Source organism: Neoarius graeffei, chromosome 12 (assembly GCF_027579695.1).
Source record: "Neoarius graeffei isolate fNeoGra1 chromosome 12, fNeoGra1.pri, whole genome shotgun sequence".
Classification (NCBI taxonomy): Eukaryota; Metazoa; Chordata; class Actinopteri; order Siluriformes; family Ariidae; genus Neoarius; species Neoarius graeffei.
This window is the reverse complement of record NC_083580.1, coordinates 8,806,378-8,831,384: the sequence shown is the minus strand read 5'-3', so window position 1 is coordinate 8,831,384 and position 25,007 is coordinate 8,806,378. Positions and strand designations below refer to the sequence as shown.

At 45.1% G+C, this 25,007-nt stretch overlaps 1 protein-coding gene across 1 annotated transcript in view; it reads left to right on the top strand.

Moving 5' to 3' along the window:
* dnai1.2 (dynein, axonemal, intermediate chain 1, paralog 2) overlaps positions 1 to 25,007 on the top strand; it is a 113,474-nt gene that overhangs the window by 25,236 nt on the left and 63,231 nt on the right. The window contains exons 9-15 of the mRNA XM_060934980.1: positions 10,888 to 11,022; positions 13,999 to 14,083; positions 15,751 to 15,868; positions 15,954 to 15,997; positions 16,824 to 17,071; positions 20,329 to 20,418; positions 20,560 to 20,647. Of these exons, the coding sequence (XP_060790963.1) occupies positions 10,888 to 11,022; positions 13,999 to 14,083; positions 15,751 to 15,868; positions 15,954 to 15,997; positions 16,824 to 17,071; positions 20,329 to 20,418; positions 20,560 to 20,647 (808 nt within the window). The remainder of the gene's footprint in view (positions 1 to 10,887; positions 11,023 to 13,998; positions 14,084 to 15,750; positions 15,869 to 15,953; positions 15,998 to 16,823; positions 17,072 to 20,328; positions 20,419 to 20,559; positions 20,648 to 25,007) is intronic.

Below are 25,007 nucleotides of genomic sequence, written 5' to 3'. Positions count from 1 at the left end.
CAACAGTTACAGGTTTTTAGCTTTCTCCTGAAATGTTTTCTTTTATTTCTTCTTCCTCAGGGTAGTAAAACTTGCTTTCGCTGTGAACACTGTCGTTATCGCTATCCATGCTGTAAAATTAATGCTATTCTCCTGAGAAATGCTGGTAAAAATTTATAAGATTTTTGATAATCTTAGAAATAAATCTTATTTTTAAAAAAAGATAAATGTTGACAAAAAATGCTACTATGTTTGTTGTTGTTGTGAACGATCGAGTCGCCAGAGGTCCATAACCGGGGCCCGTAACTGGGGTCCGTATCGTAGGATACGGACCCGCTCGCCAGCCAATCAGAGCGCAGGATTTGATGGCAACCGGACCGCGAAAAAAATAAAATGGCCTATTAACTAAAATATTCTTTTTCAAAAAATGTTAAAAGTTAACAATAAATAAGCCTGTTCTCAATACACATTTATGAACATTTGCACTATCTTTACCATCTACTTCTGTTTTCTTTAGCTTTCAGCAGTGTGTCAAAATAGGACTCGGATTTCTGGTTAAATTTGTTTGTACAGTCAATCGCACAACAACACTTTCCCATTTTAGATCTGTTTTATTGTGTGTTTTCATGCCATTAGAGCTGTGTTACTTCCGCCTCCAGTGAAGTCATGTGCATTCCCTGCATTCCTTACATTATTGTGCCCTCTGCTGTCTCAACGACGCAATTAAAGCTAGAAAAAACAGAGATTATGCAACCTGATAATAATCACGATTCATTGTTTATTTAATCGATTCAAATCATACATTTGTATCGCAATTTATCATCATGCAATATATTGTTACATGCCTAGTAAAGAAGTGTACAATTGTGTCCACACTGGGTTCTTCCTCGTCATGTGTACACGTTGATAAATGCTAGTTCTTTGCTTGTAGTCACGTGACTTTTTGCCTCCTGGTTCACTTTGGGTTTCCAGGTGGCAGGCAACAATCAAAGATGGCGTCCAAGACAAGTACGCGTCCGTCGTCATCTTGGGGAAAATGTTCTAGATCTGATTATGTTAACAGACGAGAACTAAAAGCAAAATATCAACAGATATGAAGAAAAAAATATATTTACGTGATGGATTGGACCCCTACAGCAAAAAAAAAAAAATTCAGCAACTTTCTAAACATACAGTTTCCGGACATTTCCATTTATCTGGTCGTCCAAACATGGTTTTACACAAAGAATCAAATGAAAGCTTGGAAAAGTCTTGAAGCCGATGAATTTTTCGTTTGTGGCTGGGTTCATGGCGTTGGAATAAGACTTCTAAAGGACAATAATCTTATTTTTGCGAGAGTGAGTAACGTAAGCCGAAGTGTAGTATGTGATTCAAGTCGGAGCTGCTGTGGGCATTTTTGCAACAATAACTTGCATTTTATTTCATGACATTTCAAACGTAGCTCAGATTTATGAACTGACATCATTGGACAACCTGAAAAAATACGTAAACAATCGAGTTTCAAGTGAGGCCGACCTACAAACTAGTTTCATCAACGGTTTGTTTTACGACATCCAGAACATCTCATCTCATCTCATTATCTCTAGCCGCTTTATCCTGTTCTACAGGGTCGCAGGCAAGCTGGAGCCTATCCCAGCTGACTACGGGCGAAAGGCGGGGTACACCCTGGACAAGTCGCCAGGTTATCACAGGGCTGACACATAGACACAGACAACCATTCACACTCACATTCACACCTACGGTCAATTTAGAGTCACCAGTTAACCTAACCTGCATGTCTTTGGACTGTGGGGGAAACCGGAGCACCCGGAGGAAACCCACGCGGACACGGGGAGAACATGCAAACTCCACACAGAAAGGCCCTCGCCGGCCACGGGGCTCGAACCCGGACCTTCTTGCTGTGAGGCGACAGCGCTAACCACTACACCACCGTGCCGCCGCCATCCAGAACATAAGAAAACTAATTTAAGCCAGTATCTCACTGGGCTGCGACAACCTGCGACTAGTTAAAGACACAACAATTGCGATAAAATATGCGAATCGGCGACAATTTTCACTTGGAATCAAACTGAATTGATATTCGCATATTTTACCGCAATTGTTGTGTCTCCAACTAGTCACAGGCTGTCGCAGCCCGGGTTTCACTCGGCAGGCAGGGAAGTAGAGGAAGCCTCACGGAAACTGACTTGAGAAGGGTTCGCGATGGCTTTGCGACACCAACGACGCGTTTGCGGCTATTTTGAGAGAAATTTTGTCGCGCAAATTTTTTGAACATGTTCAAAATTTCAGCGACAAAGGAGCGACACTTTGCGACTCATGCCCTGGCATGAGTCGCAAAGTGTCGCTCCTTTGTCGCTGAAATTTCAGAAGCCCCGCAAATGTTTCAAGACACTTTTGAAAATCTCTCGCGAATGACGTTCACAATTTCTCGCAAGCTGTCGCAGCCCAGTGAGATACTACACCTTAAAGCTAGATGGCCCTTCGATTTCATAAAATCTGTGAAATTTCACTCCCTCTGAAATTTGGTCATTGTGATATGTTTATTTCTGTAATATCTAAAAAACAGGCCATTTGCCATTCTGTGGCTGGGAAGTTATTTAATTTGAGGGGATTCCCGAGCAAATAATGTGCATGAAATCGTTTGCTTTGTGCAGTCAAGCAGACGGAGAAAGTCCGTGTGTGTGCGCATGCGCAGGTTTACCTGCCCTGTGTCCAAAATCGCTCGCTACTCGCTATATAGGGCACTATATATAGCGAGGACGCCATTTTGTAGTGCTGTCCGAAACCTTAGTGGGGATTATTTACACCCTATATAGTGCACTCAAAGTATCCCACAATGCATCACGAAAAATAGTGTACAACCGATGGTTACTAACCAAAGCGATATATCCCATCATGCATTGCGGTTGCGCTGAAAGAAATCAAATTAAAAGTCTAAAATTTGATTTAATAAAAGGCAGCGGCAAAAAAGAAAAAAGTATTCAGCCTTGATTTAAAAGAAGTGAAAGCTGCAGGTACTTTGTATTGATGAATGTGGGAAATGCGCTCAGTATAATATGGATTTATCACAAAAATACACGCGTGTTTATTATTTTGAAACCCACCAGCCGGCTGATCCGGCACGTTTTAATTGTGCGACAATAATGACGTAAATACCAGCGCGACGGACGAGTGTCCGAAAGCGTTTTTTCATTTTACCAATGAGCTCGCTGTATAGTCCTCTACAGTATATAGTAATTCCCTATATAGGGAGTAGAGAGTAGTGAACGAGTGAGCGATTTCGGATACAGGGCTGCTTCTTCTTCATTTGGGTTTTACAGCAGCTGGCATCCACAGTGTTGCATTACTGCCATCTACAGGTTTACCTTTAAGCGTGCACTGACAGTTCCATCATTCTGTCGCTAAACGAACAGCTGATCACACCGAGGTGCTCGCTGAGCGCCGATATTTATTAGTTTGGCCCTGCGTCTCCTTTCCTTCGTATATAACTGTAGCTTTCCCTAGGTGTGGGTGGAGCACAGAGGATGGCAGGACAGAGATCAGGTTCAACAAATGGTTTTATTGTTCCACTTTTCAGGGGACACAATAGGTTTGACGCAGACACACGCACACACACACATCAGGTGTCTGGTTCGGGAGAGATCTCCTCTGCTCTCGCTCTCCCTCCCTAAATAGGGCGCGGTCCCTGGGAAGACACACAAACACAGGTTAATTGCTCTCAGGTGAAGTGAATCTGCCACTTACCTTCCCTGACTCCGCCCTCCTGTCACAGACCGGTGCTTGACCACGCCCCCGCTGCCACATACCCCCACCGCCCGACTCAGGCCGGGCAGCCGTCCGGCCCGCAGCCGACTCCCCCCCCCCCCTTGACGGGAGAGGAAGTCCGCCACGACCATCTGCGCCCCCGGCCTGTGGACCACCTTGAAATTAAAGGGTTGGAGCGCCAGATACCAACGGGTGATCCGCGCGTTGGCATCTTTCATGCGGTGGAGCCACTGGAGGGGCGCGTGGTCCGAACAGAGGGTGAAAGAGCGCCCCAGCAGGTAGTACCGGAGGGCGAGGACCGCCCATTTGATCGCCAGGCACTCCTTCTCAATCGTGCTGTAGCGCCCCTCACGCACTGACAGCTTCTGGCTGATGTATAGGACCGGGCGATCCTCCCCCTCCACCTGCTGGGACAAAACGGCCCCCAGCCCTCTGTCCGACGCATCCGTCTGTAACATAAAAGGGAGAGAGAAGTCAGGGGAGTGTAAAAGTGGCCCCCCACACAGTGCAGCCTTTACCTCAGAGAAAGCCCGCTGGCACTGCTCCGTCCACTGGACCGGATCTGGCGCCCCCTTTTTAGTGAGGTCAGTCAGCGGGCTGGTGACGTCCGAATAATTAGGTATAAACCTACGATAGTAGCCAGCCAGCCCCAGGAACTGTCTCACCCCCTTTTTGGTCTTGGGCCTCGGGCAGGCTGCAATCGCTGCTGTCTTATTAATTTGGGGACGCACCTGCCCGTTGCCCAAGTGGAAGCCCAGATACCGTACTTCCACCCGCCCAATCGCACACTTCTTTGGGTTGGCCGTGAGTCCCGCCCGTCTCAGCGACCTAAGGACGGCCCTTAGGTGTTGCAGGTGCCGCTGCCAGTCGTTACTATAAACGATAATGTCGTCCAGGTAGGCGGCCGCATAGGTGGCGTGGGGCCGGAGGACCCGGTCCATCAGCCGCTGAAACGTAGCGGGCGCCCCAAACAGCCCAAACGGAAGTGTGACGAACTGGTGTAAGCCGAACGGTGTGGAAAAGGCCGTTTTCTCCCGGGATAATGGAGTCAAGGGGATCTGCCAATATCCCTTCGTTAAATCCAGTGTCGAGTAAAAGCGAGCCGTGCCTAGTCGATCGAGCAGCTCATCAATACGAGGCATTGGGTACGCATCGAATTTAGACACCGCGTTGACTTTTCTATAGTCCACACAGAACCGGACCGAGCCGTCGGCCTTGGGAACCAAGACCACCGGGCTGCTCCAGTCGCTGTGGGACTCCTCGACGATGCCCATTTCGAGCATGGCCTGAAGTTCTTCCCGAACCACCTTTTTTTTGTGTTCGGGTAGTCTATAAGGGCGGCTACGCACTACCACCCCCGGGGGTGTCTCTATGTGGTGTTCTATGAGGTTAGTGCGACCGGGCAGGGGCGAGAACACATCCGAAAACTCGGCCTGCAACTGGGCAACCTCCGTGAGTTGGGTCGGGGAGAGGTGGTCTCCACAGGGGACCGGAGAGGTACGTGATGCCAAATTCCCTTTTTGAACCTCCGGCCCCAGCTCCGCCTTCTCCGGAACTACCGACACCAACGCCACGGGGACCTCCTCGTTCCAGAGTTTGAGCAGATTGAGGTGGTAAATCTGTAGCGCCCCACCCCTGTCTGTTTGCCTCACCTCATAGTCGACGTCCCCGACTCGCCGTGTGACCTCAAAGGGTCCTTGCCACTTGGCGATTAATTTGGAGCTCGACGTGGGCAAGAGTACGAGTACTTTATCTCCCGGTGTGAACTCTCTAAGGCGCGTACCCTTGTTGTACAGGCGGGCTTGCCGTTCCTGGGCCCGCCGCAAATTCTCCTGAGTTAGGTGGGTGAGCGTGTGGAGTTTTGCGCGCAGGTCCATAACGTACTGAATTTCATTCTTACTTTGTGAAGGTCCCTCCTCCCAATTTTCCCGCAGCACATCCAGGATGCCGCGCGGCTTACGCCCATATAATAATTCGAACGGGGAGAACCCCGTGGAGGCTTGAGGGACCTCTCGCACTGAGAACAGCAAGGGTTCGAGCCACTTATCCCAATTACGTGCGTCCTCACTTACGAATTTTTTAATGATATTTTTGAGGGTGCGGTTGAACCGTTCTACTAAACCGTCCGTTTGTGGGTGATATACACTGGTGCGGATCGGCTTAATCCCCAATAACCCATACAGTTCGCGTAGTGTTCGTGACATAAACGTAGTGCCTTGATCAGTCAGAATCTCTTTCGGGATTCCAACTCGGGAGATGACGCGGAAGAGTGCCTCTGCAATACTGCGTGCTGAGATATTGCGCAGAGGCACTGCTTCCGGGTATCGCGTTGCATAGTCCACTAGAACTAATATAAAGCGGTACCCTCGTGCTGACCGATCTAATGGCCCGACGAGATCCATCCCAATTCTTTCAAACGGGGTCTCGATTAACGGTAGAGGGCGCAATGGCGCTTTTGGAATGGCCGCTGGATTTACTAACTGGCATTCGCGGCATGCCGTACACCACCTACGGACATCGCCGCGAATCCCCGGCCAATAGAATCGGGCCATTATTCGGGCTAGTGTTTTATCCTGCCCTAAGTGTCCAGCCATGGGATTAAAGTGAGCCGCCTGGAATACCAATTCCCGGCGGCTCTTTGGAATCAAAAGCTGCGTGACTCGCTCTTTAGTTTGAGTGTCCTGCGTCACTCGGTATAATCTATCCTTCATAATCGCGAAGTAGGGGAAGGACGGGGTGGCGTTCGGCGGGAGCGTTTGACCATCGATTACTCTCACTTGGTCAAACGCATGCCGCAGAGTCTCGTCTCGCGACTGCTCTAATGGGAAATCCGCGAGGGATTCCCCAATAGAGAGAGGAGGAGCCGGTGGCTCCTCACCCTGACGCGGAGATGACGTAGACGGCTCCGCGACAGCTGCTCCCGCCAAAACGACACCGGGACCTCCCCCTGTCAACTGGCAGGACCCACTCTCTACTAGGCGCGTCATTAAACCCCGAAATCCCGGCCAATCCGTCCCCAAAATTAACGAGTGGGTAAGGCAAGGATTAACCGCCGCCTTCACTATAAATTTTTCCCCTCTGAAAATAATATGGACCGACACCAAAGGGTAGCTGTGAACATCCCCGTGCACACACAAAACCTTCACCCCTTGTGCTCCCCCCAATGCCTCGTTTTGAACCAGGCTTTGGCGAATTGAGGTCTGATTACAACCAGAATCCACCAATGCCTGATATGTAGCCCCTTGGATACTCACCGGTATGCGATACGCTCCGGCCCGATCGAGGGCGGCCTCTGGCGCGTCGGGGATCCGAACCACCGCGCCCACTTCCATTGCTGTGCACTGCTGTTGAAGGTGGTCCGGTTCCCCGCAGCGCCAGCAAACCGGCCCGGGCTTCCCCTCTGCACCGGTGCTCTGGGGCTCACTCACCTGAGGTGGGGGAGAGACAGACACAGAAGGGAGAAACGGGAGGGCACCGCGGGTGCGGCGGGCCGGCAGGGGTGGTGCCGGCCCCCGCCTCCGCGGTGGGGGAATGGGGCGAGGACGGGACACAGAAGGAGGGGAGAGAGAGAGAGAAAGAGAAGAGGAGAGAAGAGATGTCGACATCTGCTGTCCTGCCGCCGAGACAGCCGCCAGATGATCCTCCGCCAGCTCGACTGCCTGATCCAGCGACGCCGGGCGGTGGCACTGGACCCACTCCGCGGCTCCTGCTGGTAAGCGGGCGATGAACTGTTCCAGTACCACCTGATCGACGATTCCCTCGGCGTCGCGATCTTCGGCCCTCAGCCACCGCCAGCAGGCGTCCCGGAGCTGCTGGCCGAACGCGAACGGGCTGCCGACTTCCTCCATCCGCAGCGCGCGGAAGCGCTGGCGCTGCTGCTCCGGCGTGCGCCCCACGCGCTGAAGGACAGCCTGGCGAAGGTCGGCGTAGGCCAGCCGGCGATCGGCGGGGAGCTGTAGTGCAGCCAGCTGCGCCTCTCCCGTCAGGAGGGGGAGGAGGCGCGCCGCGCGCTGCTCCATCGGCCACCCCGAGGCTTCAGCGACCTGCTCGAATAACGTGAAGAAAGCCTCGGGGTCATCCTGCGGGCCCATCTTAGTTAAGGTGAAGGGAGACGGGCCCGCGGCCGGAGCGCTGGTGGGCCCCGCCGACGCGAGGAGACGCCGGAACGCCTTGCGATCTTCTTGCTGGGCCAGCACCAGGGCATCGAAGCGCCGCTCTTGTTCCTTTCGGAGTGTGACGAGCGCCTGGTGCTGGCTTTGCTGAGCCGTGGCGAGGGCGTGGACCAGGTCGGTGAACGGGGAGGATTCCATGGGGCTGCTGGGTTGGTGCTCCATTTCCCGGGTTTCGGCACCACTGTAGCTTTCCCTAGGTGTGGGTGGAGCACAGAGGACGGCAGGACAGAGATCAGGTTCAACAAATGGTTTTATTGTTCCACTTTTCAGGGGACACAATAGGTTTGACGCAGACACACGCACACACACACATCAGGTGTCTGGTTCGGGAGAGATCTCCTCTGCTCTCGCTCTCCCTCCCTAAATAGGGCGCGGTCCCTGGGAAGACACACAAACACAGGTTAATTGCTCTCAGGTGAAGTGAATCTGCCACTTACCTTCCCTGACTCCGCTCTCCTGTCACAGACCGGTGCTTGACCACGCCCCCGCTGCCACAATAACATAACGTCATTCCTTCTCGCTTTCTTTCCGTTACTGTAGTCGGTCTTTCACGTTTCATTCGCACACTCACGTCTTCCATTTTTCTCTCCTGTTTCAAATTTGTATCCCACAATACCTTTGAACGGGGAAAGCCCACCACGTAATGCATGACGTAGTATCTTGAATTGGGTCATGGTGAAGCAGGAAAAAATAGCGGAGAATTTAGGGCCACATGGCCTTAAATTCATTAATTGTTCTATTAATAAAATTGGAAGTCTGCGATTCGAATTCAGTAGCTTTCAGTCCACTAAACAAAAATAACTGGGTGTCGGGAAAAATTCTTTTCATGACCTACACTTGAAAAATCTGAAAGGCAGTCTAGCTTTAACATTAGAAGTTTTGATTTTAGATACATAAAGTCGATCTCTTTACCTTTAACAAAATGATCGCTGCGAACACGAGCAGCGACTCTCGATTCCTTTCAAACACAGTGAAGCCATTTTTCACAGCGTCTTTTGGGGATATTTTTTGTTCTTTCACCCTCGTGCATGACTTCTTTTGGTATCCTGTTATACCTTTTGTCTTTTGCTCAATTTGATCAGTTTGAATATCCAAATACAGAGCAACGATCTGGCATATCTGGAGGCGGAACACAAGAAACTACTGCAAAGCGACTGTCAGCAAATACGATGCCTGAATATCAGCTGGAAATCTGAATACGTAACGAGGCGGATCACTACCGGGAGTGACGTCTATCGCAAAGAAAGAATTATTTGTAAAATGCAAAGCACATTCGCACAACAACTTATTTGCATTTGGTGACGCCTAGGCGCTGTTTACACATACCCGGGTATTTTTAAAAACGCATATTTTCTAAACTCCGTTTTCCAAAATAACTTCGTGCACACAGCTGCGTTTTTAAAAAAAATTACGTTTATATTGATCCGCATAAATACGCTGTCAAGAGCTGTTAAACTACGCCAGAGTGCGCAGGCAACTTTTTTGACGACATCGACAGAAGCGCACATGTGAGTACACTCACCCTGTATGTACGGACGTACCAACTCTGCGAGTGACAGGAGTGAGGATCGCGACATTCTGACATTTTCCTGCCATTCCTCCGGGACGACAACGCCATTCTCGAAATTCTCCCACCAGATAGCAGTCCGTCCAGGTCGAACCCAAAATCGCCGACGCTGGCGGTGGTACGGTCGGGCTCTTTTGGTCACCAGAAGCTCCGCAATTGCTGCCCTCCGAGCCCTAATGCGTCTCTGCTGGTCAATGAGCTTTATTCTCAAAAGCAAACAGGCGAATATAGCTCTTAATAACAGAAACGCTGCTACTCTGAGTGTTTCCATGCTTGTCATATGTACAATGGTCGCTCTTTTGTGGCGCGAAGATTGCCTAAAACTCCGTTTTGGTCTCTTTACACACAAACGCAAAACGGAGTTTTCAAAAAATCTCCACTTTTGCCGGGGTTTTTAGAAAGAATCGTTTTCAGAGGAAAAAACTCCGTTTGTGTATAAACGAAAGGCACAAACGAAGGCAAAGGTCTGCGTTTTTAAAAATACCCGGGTATGTGTAAACGGCGCCCTAGAAAACTCCATAACAGGTAACAATCAGAGTTATGGTGATGATACACGGGGCAACTTTTTGGGCAGTGTTGCCGAGCAATGTTGCTGGGCAATTGCGTTTTGACTCTTTTCTATTGAGATTGGGCAACATTGTTTCTTTCTGAATGGTTTTGATAATCTCTGGCAACTTTTTGAGATAAGCCAATCAGAACGCGAGTATCGAGTCATGTGACCTCCGGTGAGGTTCGGATCAGAAATTTCAAACAAATATGGCGGCCGCTCAGTGTCAGTGGAGTGAAGAGATGGAGAGACTCCTCATCTGTTTTTACGCCGGTAAGTTGTTATTTTAATATTCTATATGGAGGAATTTACCTCACCAAAGCTCTAAAAAACAACAGACAGCTTGATTAAATGGTCACAGCAAAAATTAAGACATCGATTTTTTTTTTTTAGCTAACTGTAAACTGCCGTTGCTAACTGTTGTTGCCCATTGTTAGTTGCCCTGAAAAGTTGCCGTGTCTCACCTAGTTGCCCGTTGCCAGCAACATTGCTCGGCAACATTGCCCAAAAAGTTGCCCCGTGTATCATCACCATTAGTTGAAAGTGCAAAAGGAAAAAATGATTAAAAGAAATGTATTTCTCACAGGCAGAAGGAAGTGGAAGTCATTTTTACTGATGTCTGCAGTAGAAAAGGTGACGGAGGTGTGAAAGGGCGAAGAAAAAACATTCAGAAAGGGTTAAAAGAAAACATTTTGGTATGAAAATGGAGAAATAAAAGATATCTGCGCTGTACACTCAGAGGATACGAACGTTTTCCAGACTAACAGGATTTTCAAAATTTATAAAACAGTTTACGAAAAATTTGGAATAAATTAAATTTATACAAATGCTTTGTGGTTGTTTTTTTTTTTTTGCAGTGGGAGATCTATGACGCTTATATGGAGGAGCTCAAGAAGCAGGAGAAGGAGAAGAGTAAAGAGAAACAGAAGACCATTTCAGCTAAGAAGGAGGAAGACGAAAAGGACGAGAGGGCAGTGTTAGTGGAGAGTCCGGTACGAGCTTTGATTCATTTGCGTTCATCAAAGACATTCTTTGAGTCATTACTGTCATATATTTAACAGTTATTCCACAAAATCAAGTCGTACATGAGCTGATAGCCAATGAGGCGCATAGCACCGAGTCAGCTAGAAGTCATGTACGACGAGATTGAGTAGAATAACTGTTTTATTCCATCCACGTTCACTGGATTTTGAGAAAATGAGCGTTTTTATTTTTATTTTTTGCAAATTCGATCAATAAAAACTTTACACGAAACGTCCGACAAAATCATTTCCGCTTAGAATGTAAACAAACCGGCGAAATAACAGGAGCAGTTTGTGAAAAATGCTATAATAATAATAATTCTTGAAAAATAAAAAAGGTACATTCTTTCCTAGCCTGGCAAGCCAGACTAAATGTGAATATTTAGTCTGGCCTCGATCCGTAGACATTTCCGACGGGTGTAGGAGGAACAACCCGCTGTCTTTCAAACTGTCTCTGTGCGTCTAGGCCAACGCTCTGACCAATCAGCGCAACAGTGACTGTGACGTAGTCAGAGCGACAGAAAGCAGTGGGGGAGACCTTGAAATAAATAATTTTTCAAAATGCGTATTAATTAATAAACAGGTTCTAGATATTAAGAAGTTTGGAGATAATGACCACAAGTTTGGAGTCTGTACCACATACTTAACATACACTCTTATTTTTTTCAAGGGTTTGCTTAAACTGTTTTTGAGAGTTTTTATTTAGTGGTGTTTGGTGAAATAATTTCCCTTAAATTTAAAATAACGCGAAAATAAACAATCAAAAAGTAATGTTTCAAAGCTGTTTATTAATTCTTCGTACTGCACAAACTAGCCCCATCCTTTTGGCTACGAGCGGAGCCAGCTGGTAGATCAGACTTTTGCCATAGCCGGTTGGCAAAACAGCGAAAACGTCCTTCTTGAAAAGGAATGAGCGGAGAGCCTCTTCCTGCTCATGTTTCAACCAAAACTCCAAGTCTAATTCTTCTAAAACTGATTCCAAAGCAGAGTCAAACGTGCGCTGTTCACTAGCCGTAGCCATCTTTCCTGTTGTGCTTTCTCCAGCGTCGCGCAGCTTTGTCGTCACTCCTGCAAAAGCCCGCCCAAAGAATCCAAACAAAAACCTTGCGTTCTGATTGGCGGGCACGATTTGATGCCCGGGGTGTTTTTGTTTATATGGTGCGAGGCTAGACCCATTCGCTAGGCAAAATTATTTTTGGCCGCTAGGCGGGTGGGTCTAGTTTACTAGGCTAATTCTTACCATTAAATACGTTTATTCCATATTTTGTTGCCCCTTTTTTTTGTATTTTTTGGGATTTTGTTTCCGAGTAGAGTTTTTATTTCGTCATTGGTTGGTTCAGCAACACGCGCCGCCATTTTCTTCTGCTTCTTCTTCTTCTTTAGGGTTTTTTGTCGGTTGGCAAACCAACTTAAAGGTGCGTTTCCGCCACCAACTGGGCTGGAGTGAGGAACAAGAGAAATTGAGGGGGGGAACACGACTATATTCTTTTAGCTATTTCGGTTTCTTTTAAATACTTGATAACAAAATGATACATCTGACTTGATGTGCTCTGCCATTTTGTTTTTCTCTATTCACGGTATATGAGCTGATAGCCTAGTAGTAGAGTAGCCAATCAGAGCGCACGATTGCTCATATTAGGCATATCAGGTGAAAATTCAACTCAAATTGCTTGAAACTGCTCTCAATGAATTTGGAACTGAATCCAGAACAAACTTTTTACAGAATTAAAATATGCTTATCTGCTCGAGATATTACAAATCAAAGACTGAAGAAGAAACGGCTTAATTTTTAGAAATCTGCCAGAATATTCTGTCTGAGGGTCACATGGTCCAAAATGGGCTTCATTAATCAATGAGATCAAATGATTTTTCTTAAAAACTTTTCTATTTTTCAAGATATTTACATGGAAATTGGCAGCACATAGATGGTTGTATACTGAATACAAAGCTTGAAAAATGAGTAAAAACAAATGATGCAAATCAGTATTTAATTAGTATTAATTATGCTAATTAGGTAAAACCGTTAAATCAGTACAGTCAATAAAAAAGGTATAAAAGATTATTTCTAATCCCCTTTTTGTGCTCGGTAGGTCTTTGTATTTCTCAAAAGTAGGGCCTACTAGTGTTTATATGAAAGAATATAAATGATAATATTCACAGCTTTCAAGGCGAACCTCAAAAAACTGTCTGATCCACATCCAGTAAACAACTCACATTAACTGAATTGAAATTGACGCTCGCGTTTCCGACTTCCGGTTTTTAAAATCTCATTCCGACCACTAAGACCTCAATATTTTTCATCAAAACAACTCCAGTTATATTCTAAAATAGTTTATTCACATGAATCAGTTTGATTTGAAAAAATAAGTAGGTAAAGCTATGAAAACTCACTTCAAAATCTCCTGTGAAGCAGAACATCAAAACTAGCGGACGGAAAATTTTGCTGAACACTTCATCAGAAACAGTGAGGGCGAGAGAACATCCCTATAAAAGTGATCTGATTGATATTCACGAGTAATCCAGTCAAAACCGATCAGGAGAGAGAGAGAGACCGCATTCACGTGACTCAAAAAGGAAAAGCACTAGCAGTTTCTCGACATCACGCGAGCAGAGAGTGAACTCTGTTGTACCGACTTCAACCTGCCGTTACTCCCAAAGTACTGAACAGGTCTTAACCAGATGAATTTCTTTGGAAAGCAGAAATTATAAGCTTTTTAATGATAGTATTCACGATAGAAAAAAAATTCAAGAATTAAGCAATGACAGATTTGGAAACTTTGATGAGCGTCTGCATGGACAATTTTCACAGCACGGCCAGCAAGCGTCTAATGCGCCTAATTATATCCAGTGAATGTGGAGAGAATAATATGTATTGTCTGCTGTGTATATAGGATGTTATGAGGATGCTGACGGTAACACATGACAATTATCTTCTTGATCAATCAGAGTGATGATCTAACCAGAGTGGCAAAGGCGGCCAAGATTATCGAGCGCATGGTGACTCAGAACACCTTTGATGACATCGCACAGGGTAATTATTCCTCTTTGAAATGTCCTGACCAAAACTATCACGTACAGTGCCTTGCAAAAGTATTCATACCCCTTGAACTTTTTCACATTTTTCCACCTTACAACCACGAACTTAAAAGTTTTTTATTGAGATTTTATGTGATGGACCAACACAGAGTAGCACATAATTGTGAACTGAAACGAAAATGATAAATGATCTTCAAAATTTTAAACAAATAAAAATCTGAAAAATGTGGTGTGCATTAGTATTCAGCCCCCCTGCGTCAATACTTTGTAGAGCCACCTTTTGCTGCAATTCCAGCTGCAAGTCTTTTGCAGTATGTCTCTACCAGCTTTGCACATCTAGACACTGAAATTTTTGCCCATTCTTCTTTGCAAAATAGCTCAAGCTCAGCCAGATTGGATGGAGAGCGTCTGTGAACAGCAATTTTCAAGTCTTGGCGCAGATGCTCAATGGGATTTAGGTCTGGACTTTGACTGGGCCATTCTAACACATGAATATTCTTTGATCTAAACCATTCCATTGTAGCTCTGGCTGTATGTTTAGGGTCATCGTCTTGCTGGAAGGTGAATCTCCTTCCCAGTCTCAAGTCTTTTGCAGCCTCCAACAGGTTTTCTTCCAGGATTGCCCTGTATTTAGCTCCATCCATCTTCCCATCAACTCTGACCAGCTTCCCTGTCCCTGCTGAAGAAAAGCATCCCCATAGCATGATGCTGCCACCACCATGTTTCACAGTGGGGATGGTGTGTGCAGGGTGATGAGCAGTGTTAGTTTTCCACCACACATAGCGCTTTGCATTTAGGCCAAAAAGTTCAACTTTGGTCTCATCTGACCAAAGCACCTTCTTCCACATGTTTGCTGTGTCCCCTACATGGCTTCTTATGGCTGTCTTTCAACAATGGCTTTCTTCTTGCCACTCTTCCAAAAAGGCCAGATTTGTGGAGTGTACGACTTATAGTTGTCCTGTGCACAGATTCTCCCACCTGAGCTGTGGATTTCTGCAGCTCCTCCAGAGTGATCATGGGCCTCTTGGCTGCTTCTCTGACCAGTGCTCTCCTCGCTCGCTCTGTCAGTTTAGGTGGACGGCCATGTCTTGGTAGGTTTGCAGTTGTGCCATGCTTTTTCCATTTTTGAATGATGGATTGAACAATGCTTCTTGAGATGTTCAGAGCTTGGGATATTTTTTTATAACCTAACCCTGCTTTAAACTTCTCCAGAACTTTATCCCTGACCTGTCTGATGAGTTCTTTGGTCTTCATGATGCTGTTTGTTCTTCAGTGTTCTCTAACAAACCACTGAGGCCTTCACAGAACAAGTGTGTTTATGCTGAGAGTAAATTACACACAGTAGGACTCTATTAACTAATTAGATGACTTCTGAAGGCAATTGATTGCACTGGATTGTATTTGGAGGTATCAGAGTACAGGGGGGCTGAATACTAATGCACACCACATTTTTCAGATTTTTATTTGTTTAAAATTTTGAAGACCATTTATCATTTTCGTTTCACTTCACAATTATGTGCTGCTCTGTGTTGGTCCATCACATAAAATCTCAATAAAAAACTTTTAAGTTCGTGGTTGTAAGGTGGAAAAATGTGAAAAAGTTCAAGGGGTATGAATATTGTAGATGTCTACAATATGTCACTCTGCTTTTCTCCATTTTAGAGTTTAAATACTTTGAGGATCCATCAGACGAGTTCCGAGTACGGGAGGGCACGCTTCTGCCGTTGTGGAAGTTCCAGCATGACAAAATGAAACATCTTTCAGTCACCACACTCTGCTGGTCTGTACGCAGTGTACTACAAAAATCATTTAAGATTAAACCGTTAAACTAAACTAACCATTCGTTCATTTCTCTTTACATCCAGGAATCCGAAAAACAAAGACCTGTTTGGTATAGGACTCGGGTCATGTGAGTTCTTCTTCAGAGTTTTCGACAGACATTTTGTTCTTAAAGCTAGACGGCCTTTCGATTTCATAAACTTTGGTCATTGTGATATATGTTTATTTCTGTAATATCTCAAAAAAATATCAGGCCATTCTGTAGCTGGGAAGTTATTTAATTTGAAGGAAGTCCGTGTCCACATGCGCACCTTCTTTTTTTCTTCTTCTTCTTTTGGGTTTTACGGCAGCTGGCATCCACAGTGTTGCATTACTGCCATCTACAGGTTTACCTTTGAGCGTGTACTGACAGTTCCATCATTCTGTCGCTAAACGAACAGCTGATCACACCGAGGTGCTCGCTGAGCGCCAATATTTATTAGTTTGGTCCTGCGTTTCCTTTCCTTCGTATATAACATAACGTCTTTTCTTCTGGCTTTCTTTCCGTTACTGTAGTCGGTCTTTCACGTTTCATTCGCACACTCACGTCCTCCATTTTTCTCTCCTGCTTCAAATTTATATCCCACAATGCCTTGCGCGAACAGGGAAAGCCCACCACGTGATGCATGACGTAGCATCTTGAATTGGGTCATGGTGAAGCAGAAAAAATAGCGGAGAATTTTGGGCCACGTGGAGATAAATTCATTAATTGTTCTATTTAAAAAAATAAAATAAAATTGGAAGTCTGTGATTCAAATTCTCTAGCTTTCGGTCCACTAAACAAAAATAATAAGGTGTCGGGGAAAATTCTTTATATGACCTACGCCTGAAAAATCTGAAAGGCAGTCTAGCTTTAAATATTCCTTCCTTCCACATGCAATTGTGGATTGTTAAAAACCTTATCATTTTCTTCCCAGATAAGTTCATCAAGCACGGTCAAGGCATGTTACTCTTCTACTCCCTGAAGAACTGCACCCACCCAGACTACAGTTTCCAAACTAAATCTGGCGTCATGTCTCTGGACATCCACATAGAGCTGTCCTACCTGGTGGCGGTAGGGTTCTACGATGGTAGCGTTGCAGTGTATGACCTGAAGTATGATGGACCTCAGCCTATTTATAAGAGCACAGCCAAGACGGGCAAGCACTTAGAGCCGGTGTGGCAGGTAGGGGGCGCTACGTTAGTGTTTTAGCACCAGCTGCAGGAACCATGACTATTAACAGAAGTGATACAAACTGTATAACGGGTTTCAGCATGCACCAAATGTACAGCAGCACAGAGAACATTGAGAAAGTTACATTAAAAGGTGGCGTTCTTTATTGCCGTTTATAACACGCACAGTGTTGTGCCATTCTCAAACCTGATTGGTCGGAAACTCGGATAGCAGGACCAGCTACAAAGCAAAAAATGACATGTTTACGTGCTAGTTCTAATACCTTATCGTTTCCATAGTAACAGCCAATTCACAGGGTCCTGTAGGGCAGACGCTTCGTGTATTCTAAGCAGAATAATATACACATTTAAAAAGCACTGCTATATGACAATAAAGCATTTAATACCCGATATGCTGAAGCTTGGGGATGGAACAGTTTTGGAAGGAGTCTCCAGAGTTGGCGCTGAGATAAAGCTGCAACTGTAAAGGCATCCTCCAGTGGATTTATTCTCAACCTCGTTTTAAGTAAAAGTAGTCACAGATTTCACAAATCAGACTTTCATTTTCGGAGACCAAATAGTGTTTGAGAAAAATGAATTTTCTTTAAAATGTCAGATGGGCCTGGCGACTTGTCCAGGGTGTACCCCGCCTTTCGCCCGTAGTCAGCTGGGATAGGCTCCAGCTTGCCTGCGACCCTGTAGAACAGGATAAAGCGGCTACAGATAATGAGATGAGATGTCAGATGGGCTTCCTGCAGTGTGTGTGTGTGTATATATTACAGTGCCCTCCACAATTATTGGCACCCCTGGTTAAGATGTGTGTTAAAAGCCTTAAAATGAATTCAATTTTTATTGCAGAAGCATAATCACACACTGAAAATTGTAGAAAAATGTAACCCTTAACTCAAGTGAATTAAAAAAAAAAATCCCTGACTAAGAAATAATTATTTTTCATAAAATCACCTGTTCCACAATTATTGGCACCCATAACAATTCCTCGAAAATAAATGTAATTGAAGCATTTCTGTCATTTTCTACTGTAGTTTATAAAGTTGATCAGAGTATCTAGGAACCTTTAATTAGTAAGGCCCAATCCCAATTCTAATTTCTATCCCTCCCCCTCCCCCTTCCCCTTGGCCCTTCCCCTTGAAACTGAGCTACAAGGGATAGGGCTTGAAATTCAACCCCTACGTATTGGGATAGCCCTTCAACGATCGCATACGTCATCGCGTACCTCCGTCAGCATTTACGTTAGCAAAACGCGACCAAATGCGTCATTGGCTGCGACCAGCCGCTACAGTCAGAGCCAGAGATCTCTGCTGGCAGGGTGTGATTTGTTAACTAACACCACTGAATGGGATATCTTTGGCGCTTCGTGCACCACATCCGACAGAATGAGGTGTCAGAACACTCATGTAAACAATAAAAGCAAGAATAACAGAACAAAACGTACGCAGTCAAGCAACCGAAAACAATACTCATTCTCAGCTCGAAAGCGAATCAAGCGGCGTGTTTCCTCTGGATAACAACTTAAAACACGTAAATAATGGAGAAAATACATTTATGACAATCTTTCGCCACGGGAACTGCCATCTTTCTGAAATCCGCATGAAATCTCGCTGAAATCCGCATGGCATTGTGGGAAATCACTCAAACCCCTTCGTTCGGAGTCAGCTCCAGGAAAATCTCCGTTTGGAGGGGTACAGAAGCCCTACCCCTTCCCCTACCCCTCCGCGTTAACTGGGATTGGGATACCCCTACCCCTTCACGTGAACGCGCAAAATGGAGGGGAAGGGCCAAGGGGTTGGTCCAAGGGGTGAAATGGGATTCAGCCTAATTCATCACATCCTGTTTCCCTGGGGTATAAATATGATGTGACACAGAGGCCTATTTCTCTTATCCACTCTTCAACATGGGAAAGACAAGAGAACACACTATTCGAGCAAGGCAGATGTGTGTCGACCTTCATAAGTCAGGTAACAGCTACAAGAAAATAGCCGCTCGTCTACAGTACAGTCAGAGAAATCATCAAGAAGTTTAAAACAACTGGAACAGTGGCAAACAAGCCTGGACGAGGATACAGGTTTATCTTGCCACCATGCACAGTGAGGAGGATGGTAAGAGAAGTAAAAAGTTCTCCAGAGCTCACTGTTAGAGAACTGCATCAAAGAGGAGCATCTTGGGGTCACAAAGTCTCCATAACAACCATCAGGCGCTATCTACATGCCAACAAGCTGTTTGGGAGGCATGCACGGAAAAAGCCTTAAACGTCTGGAGTTCGCTAAGCGGTACTGGGACCGCGTGCTTTGGTCAGATGAGACCAAGATAGAGCTTTTGGGCAACAAACACTCTAATACATCACAAAAGATGAGTATGCGGAAAAGCACCTCATGCCCACTGTGCAGTATGGGGGAGGATCGGTGATGCTGCGGGCCTGTTTCTCTTCCAAAGGCCCCGGGAACCTTGTCAGGGTGCACGGCATCATGAACTCTTTGAAATACCAGGACATTTTAAATCAAAATCTGGTGGCCTCTGCCCGAAAGCTGAAGACGGGTCGTCACTGGGTCTTTCGGCAAGATAACGACCCTAAACATGTGGCCAAATCTACACAAAAATGGTTCACCAGACACAAAATCAAGCTCCTCCCATGGCCATCTCAGTCCCCAGACCTCAACCCAATTGAAAACCTGTGGGGTGAGCTGAAGAGGAGAGTGCACAGGAGAGGACCCAGGACTCTGGATGATTTTGAGAGATTGTGCAAAGAGGAATGGTCGAAGATCCCTCTCTCTCTATTCTCCCATCTTGTGAAATGTTTTATAGGAGAAGATTAAGTGCTGTCTTGTTGGCAAAAGGGAGTTGTACAAAGTATTAACATCAGGGGTGCCAATAATTGTGGCACACATGATTTCACATAAAATAATTATTTCTTAATGTGAGATTTTTTTTTCTCACTGAATAAATGCACTTGAATTAAAGGTTGGATTTTTCTCTTTTTTTGCATTGTTGTCCTATATTATTTAAAAAAAAAGAATTTATTAGAAGCCTAAGAACATATCTTAACGAGGGGTGCCAATAATTGTGGAGGGCGCTGTGTATATATATATATATATATATATATATATATATATATATATATATATATATTCCACTATATAGTGAGTGATTTCGGACACAGGGTTTGTTCTTGTGAGAGTGTTGTTTGTACTGAATGAACAGTTTATTCTGCCATGTTCTGAAATATTCACATCGTGTCTCGTGATGTCCTATCAGGTAAAGTGGCAGAAAGATGACCTTGACAAGAATCATAATTTCTTCTCGGTCTCCTCTGATGGACGTGTGGTATCATGGACTCTTGTGAAGGTGCGTTTAATACAGATCTCACTTTGTGTGTGTGTGTGTGTGTGTGTGTGTGTGTGTGTGTGTGTGTGTGTGTGTGTGTGTTCAGGCTTATATCTCATAGCACTATGTGCTTTAATCATGGCAATTCTTTTGGTTTTTCAGAACGAGCTGCTGTTCACAGACATTATAACACTATCTATAGAAGCAGCCGTTTCTGAAGGAGGAGACGACATGAAGATGTCTGACATGGGTAATCGTCAGCCACCAACAACTCATTACATCATTAATAACTGAGCATTCAGCTTGCAGTGAGCTAACACATATACACTATCATCATCATCATTTACTCATTAGAGGCTTTTAACCTCCCGAGTCTGACCACCCATAGTGGTCATGAATCCATCGTTTGAATCCAAAACGTTCCTTTATCATTCTCAACAACTGTCCCTTGTCCATTCCAACGACCCTTCAATCCTTAACCACCGATCAGGCTATCAATGCTTCGCTTGGGCCCTGTCCACACGGCAACAGATTCAGGTGAATCCGATACAATTGTTTATCGTTTAGGGCTGGCGTCCACACGGCACCGGCGTTTTGGGTGCCCCAAAACGAAATCTTTTGAGAACGGGTCCCAGAGTGGAAAAATCTGGCAATGTTGCCGTTGCGAAGTCGTCTGGATGAGTAGAACGGATTTGTTTACGATGACGTCACAACCACATGACTGTCAGTGCTTCACGCCGGGTAGAAGTGTAACGAACTCGATGCAAGTTGTCAACAAATCCTATAACTTGGTTCATGAAACGCGCTTACAAAATATTTTCAATGTGAATATTTATTGTGTAATGGTGCAAAGTGAGAGAGAGAGAGAGAGAGAGAGAGAGAGAGAATAGCCCTTAGGGCAGAGTCAATCCCGCCAGCAAGAATAGGGAAAAAAAGGAGCGATCTCACCTCTTCAGATGTTGGTTTAAGTCCTACAATACATTCCTCAAAAAGGGCGTAGAAGAACAAATTAATCCATCAACGTGTAGCATTCAATTTATTCCGGACCATTAAAGACGCCGCCTTCCGCGTAGAATCATACGTCATCCTCGCCGCCATATTGGATGGGTCAAAGCGGAGAATAAAGATGCCTCATTCATGTGCTGCGTTTAACTGTACCAACAGGTTTACCGTCCAAACGAGATCACATGGGATTACCTTTCACAGGTGAGACTGGAAAAATACTTTTCATTGTATTTGGTCATTATAACGTAATTTTACGAACAGATTTTTCTGACTTTGTGGCTAATATGAAGTCTCGCGCATAATAGTTTATGCACATGCATCCTTACTTCTTCTATTGTTCTGGTGTCTCCGAAGGGACCGTCTTACAGCGCCCCTAGAGGTGTGGCATGTGTATTGCATCGTTTTCAGCAAGCGTTGCGTTGCCATATGGACCTGATATTTTACTGATCGTTGCCCATGTGGACGCGATATTTTTTTAAATAACATCTCGTTGCCGTTGTCGTGTGGATGTAGCCTCAGGCTACATCCACACGACAACGGCAACGAGATTTTTTTTTTAAATATCGCGTCCACATGGGCAACGGATCAGTAAAATATCAGGTTCATATGGCAACGCAACGCTTGCTGAAAACGATGCAATACACATGCCACACCTCTACGTGCGCTGTAAGACGGTCCCATCGGAGACACCAGAACAATAGAAGAAGTAGACGCATGCGCATAAACCCCTTCTTCTGTAGCATCAGCCACATAAAGTTTTGATTATTAATCAGTAGCGTAAAACGAAAGACGCGGAAAGAGGAATGAACGGGGGTAGATGGAAGCCGGTACGCCAACATTCTGATATCCTCCAGAATTCTTTAATGGTCCGGAATAAATTGAATGCTACACGTTGATGGATTACTTTGTTCTTCTACGCCCTTTTTGAGGAATGTATTGTCGGACTTAAACCAACATCTGAAGAGGTGAGATCGCTCCTTTTTCTTTTTCCAATTTTTGCTGGTGGGATTGTTTTTGTTTTTGGAAAGCGCACGGGCGGTGTGCGGTTTGGTACTGCTTCCGCAGTGTTTGGACTAAAGACTCTGCCCTAAGGGCTATTCGCAGTGTTTGGACTAAAGACTCTGCCCTAAGGGCTATTCTCTCTCTCTCTCTCTCTCTCTCTCTCTCTCTCTCACTTTGCACCATTACACAATAAATATTCACAGTGAAAATATTTTGTAAGCGCATTTCATGAACCAAGTTATAGGATTTGTTGACAACTCGCATCGAGTTCGTTACACTTCTACCCGGCGTGAAGCACTGACAGTCATGTGGTTGTGACGTCATCGTAAACAAATCCGTTCTACTCATCCAGACGACTTTGCAACGGCGCTGTTGCCAGATTTTTCCACTCTGGAACCCGTTCTCAAAAGATTTCGTTTTGGGGCACCCAAAACACCGGTGCCGTGTGGACGCCAGGCCGAAACGATAAACAATTTTATCAGATTCACCTGAATCCGTTGCTGTGTGGACAGGGCCTAAATGTTGTCGCTCTTGATATTCCTTAATCGTCGTTGTGCCAGTTAGTCTATATACAGTTGTGGTCAGAAGTTTACATACAGTGACGTGGATGTCATCTTGGATATGAATGTCATGGCAATATTTGGGCTTTCAATAATTTCTTTGAACTGTTCTTCTTCTGTGGCAGATTGTACAGCATACATCTTTAATTAAAAAAAACACAAATTTGTTGCACAAGTTTTAATTTTCTTTGGGTTTTCTGAAATCAACACAGGGTCAAAATTATACATACAGTGTCAAAACTATACATACAGCACACCTAATATTTGGGTAAAATGTCTCTTCGCAAGATTCACCTTGACCAAACATTTTTGTTTACCATGAACAAGCTTCTGGCAGAATTCTGGTTGGATATTTCATGACTCATGTTAGAATTGGTAGAGTTCAATTAAATTTTTTTGTTTTTTCTTGGCATGGACTCGACTTATAAGCATGGTCCATATGTTAGCCTGCTTTATCCTCCACAACCAGCTCTGATGTGTGTTTGGGTTCAGTGTCCTGCTGTAACTCCCAAGTCATGTTCAAGTTTCTGATGGTTTATGCTGAAGAATTCTGAGGTTGTCTTCTTTCTTCATTATTCCATCCACTTTGTGCAATGAACCGGTTCCAGTGGCAGCAAAACGGCCCCCCAGAGCATGATGATCCTACCACCACCACCAGCTAGTACAGGCCCCTCTGTATATGGTGGTCATTGTGGCTAAACAACTCAATCTTTGTCTCATCTGACCATACGGCTATCCTCCAGAAGGATTTTTCTTTGTCCGTGTGGTCAGCTTCAAACTTTAGTTAAGCTTGAAGGTGGCAATTTTGGAGCAGGGGGGTTATTTCTTGGATAGCAGCCTCTTAGTCCATGGTGATCTGAACTGTAGACAGTGATCCATCAGCTTCCAGTTCATGGCAGGGCTGTGCCATAGTGGTTGCCAGGTTGTTCCTGACCATCCAAACCAATTTCCTTTCAGCTGAGGGTGACAGTTTGGGTTTTCTTGAAGCAAAGTGGCTTGGCAAAGTGACTACACCTCACAATAACTCGGATACAATTGTTTGAACTGATCTTGGAATTTGCAGTTGTTTAGAAATGGCTCCAAGAGACATTCCAGGGTTGTGTATATCTGTCATCCTCTTTCTCAGATCTGCACTGAGCTCCTTGGACTTTCCCATTTTACTGTGTGTTGGTCAATCCAATGAGTGCTGTAAACAAACCCTTTTTATGAAGGCACAGAGAAGCTACCAGCTGCAGTCAATCGTGATCACTAACGGGAAGTTAAGAGACCTCGGCCATGGCAAGATAAAAGACATTTTGGAAGTTTCAGCACCTCTGAATTAATAATCTAAGTGAGCGTATGTAAATTGTTGACCCTGTATGTATAATATTGACCCTGTGTTGATAAAAAAAAAAAAACCCAAAGAAAATAACGCCAGTATTTAACTCCGACGTTGCCATATTGTACATCAATCTCGATCTGATTAAGGCGACCATTCCTTCTTGTCTTAAGCTTCACTCGATGATCTGTGTGCACTCTTTTTAGTTCTGCAAATTTTCCAGCAGCTGACACAATACGATGCGGAACAAATTTTTCGGGCTCGAGAGAGGAAAATATGACACCAAGGTACTTGAACTCAGTGGTGTTAGTGAGCTCGTCGTTATCGAGCTTAACCAGACCTTTGGCTGTTGTGTCATCGCTGTTACCATTAAAGACCATCATCTCGGTTTTCTTTCGGCTAAGCGAGAGTCCGTACCTCTTGTAGACCTTCTCGGTTATTACCAGCCCACGTTGTAGAGCCTCCTTGGTTCAAAAAATGAGGACCTTGTCATCAGCCTAGAGAATGTTATAACATGCCGATGTTTCATATGCTGGGTGTTTTGACCGTTGTTCTCGGTCAGTCGCCTCAGTTGGAATGCGGTATCTGAACTGTATGCCGAAGTCATCTCCTAACTCCGACTTCAGCTCGTATGTTAATACTCGACATACTGTATCGAAGTAGATGTTCAATAATATCAGGGATTCAATACCACCTTGTCTGCAGCCAGTTTCTACGGGAAATGC